General features: G+C 41.0%; 1 protein-coding gene across 1 annotated transcript in view; it reads right to left on the minus strand.

Moving 5' to 3' along the window:
* Positions 1 to 1,454, minus strand: part of TUBGCP6 (tubulin gamma complex associated protein 6) — a 48,821-nt gene that overhangs the window by 43,221 nt on the left and 4,146 nt on the right. Inside the window, 1 exon segment of the mRNA XM_009286778.2 lies at positions 757 to 853. Within this exon segment, the coding sequence (XP_009285053.2) occupies positions 757 to 853 (97 nt within the window).

Here is a 1,454-nt window from a genome sequence, read left to right on the forward strand (position 1 = left end):
TCCCCCTCCCTTTCCCCCCCCCCCCCCCCCCGGGGGGGAGTGAGCGAGTGGCTGTCTGGTGCTTAGTTGCCGGCTGGGGACAAACCGTGACAAGTTGTCATCACTCACTCATCAGCTTGTTTTAAACTAATCACACATGACATGCTTTTGCACCCCAACAGCACATCGTCTTGACATAAGTCTACCCTACTGAGGTTGTATGCAGATAGGTGAAAGCAGAATTTTACAACACAAATTCCAATGTGCCTTCTACTAGGTTTACCTGTGATCACCATATCCTTTATAAAGATGTTCTCTCTGGAGCAGTTAAGAAACATGAGATGGACATATTGAACTGACTAGTAGAATAACATGGCATCTTTGAAAATAAGGAATGGAACCTTACAGAAACAAAACACGGAAGACTTCACCTCCATTACCTGGCACAACATTTAAGAGCGACTGTTACCAAAATGTGATTTGCAGGTCACTAATGGTCTACAGTGACATTAAGTGACAAAAATAGAGCTCAAATTTGAGTAGTGTGCTATACTGGCATGATGCAATTACAGAATAGATGACAGGACACTTAACCAATTTAAATTACAGCATTACACTAAACTTGAAACAGATAACAATAATGTCATAAATACATGTAAGTCTACTTAAATAGCAGAAAATGTATTGCTAATTTTCCCCTACTTAGAAAAGTGCCACTCAGATGCAAAACCACAATACTTGTAACTCCCAATAGAGGAAGCAGTTTAACTTACACACCGGATGAAAGAAAAAAGCATCATAATTTCCAGAGACTCTTTTCAGTTCCTCTTCATTCATTGTCTGGGTGCTTTTCGCCACTTCCAAGTGTTCTGAACTGCAGAGGAGAGAGAGATTAACACAACGCTTAACTAAGCAAATAGACCTATGAAGGTTTTTTTTAATGCAAAATGTAATTAAAAGTAACAGAATATATGTTAAAAGAGGCTTTCTGTGAGACTTCACAAGTCCAATAGGTACTCTGGAATGCTAGTTACAGGATACAGTGAAAAAAAATAAGAAGCGCTATGAGAGCAAAGGTTCTTGGATGTCTTAAGAATACGACATTCTTCTCCCTTTTCCAGTGGCAAAAGCAATTAGTCTTGCTTTCGAAAAAAGGCTCTCTGTTCATCACGCAACAATCTATTTTGCAATCCACGCTACGTATAGATACCATCTCAACAAGAACTAAATTAGGATTCTGACAGTCATCAGAGTCTGAATTACAGAATCATAGAATAGTTTGGGTTGGAAGGGACCTTTAAAGGTCATCTAGTCCAACCCCTCCTGCAATGACCAGGGACATCTTCAACTAGATCAGGTTGCTCAGAGCCCCCTCCAACGTGACCTGGAATGTTTCCAGGGATGGGGCATCCACCACCTCTCGGGGCAACCTGTGCCAATGCTTCACCACCCTCAGCGTAAAAAATTTCTTCCTT

Source organism: Aptenodytes forsteri, unplaced genomic scaffold (genome assembly GCF_000699145.1).
Source record: "Aptenodytes forsteri isolate BGI_AS27 unplaced genomic scaffold, ASM69914v1 Scaffold166, whole genome shotgun sequence".
Classification (NCBI taxonomy): domain Eukaryota; kingdom Metazoa; phylum Chordata; class Aves; order Sphenisciformes; family Spheniscidae; genus Aptenodytes; species Aptenodytes forsteri.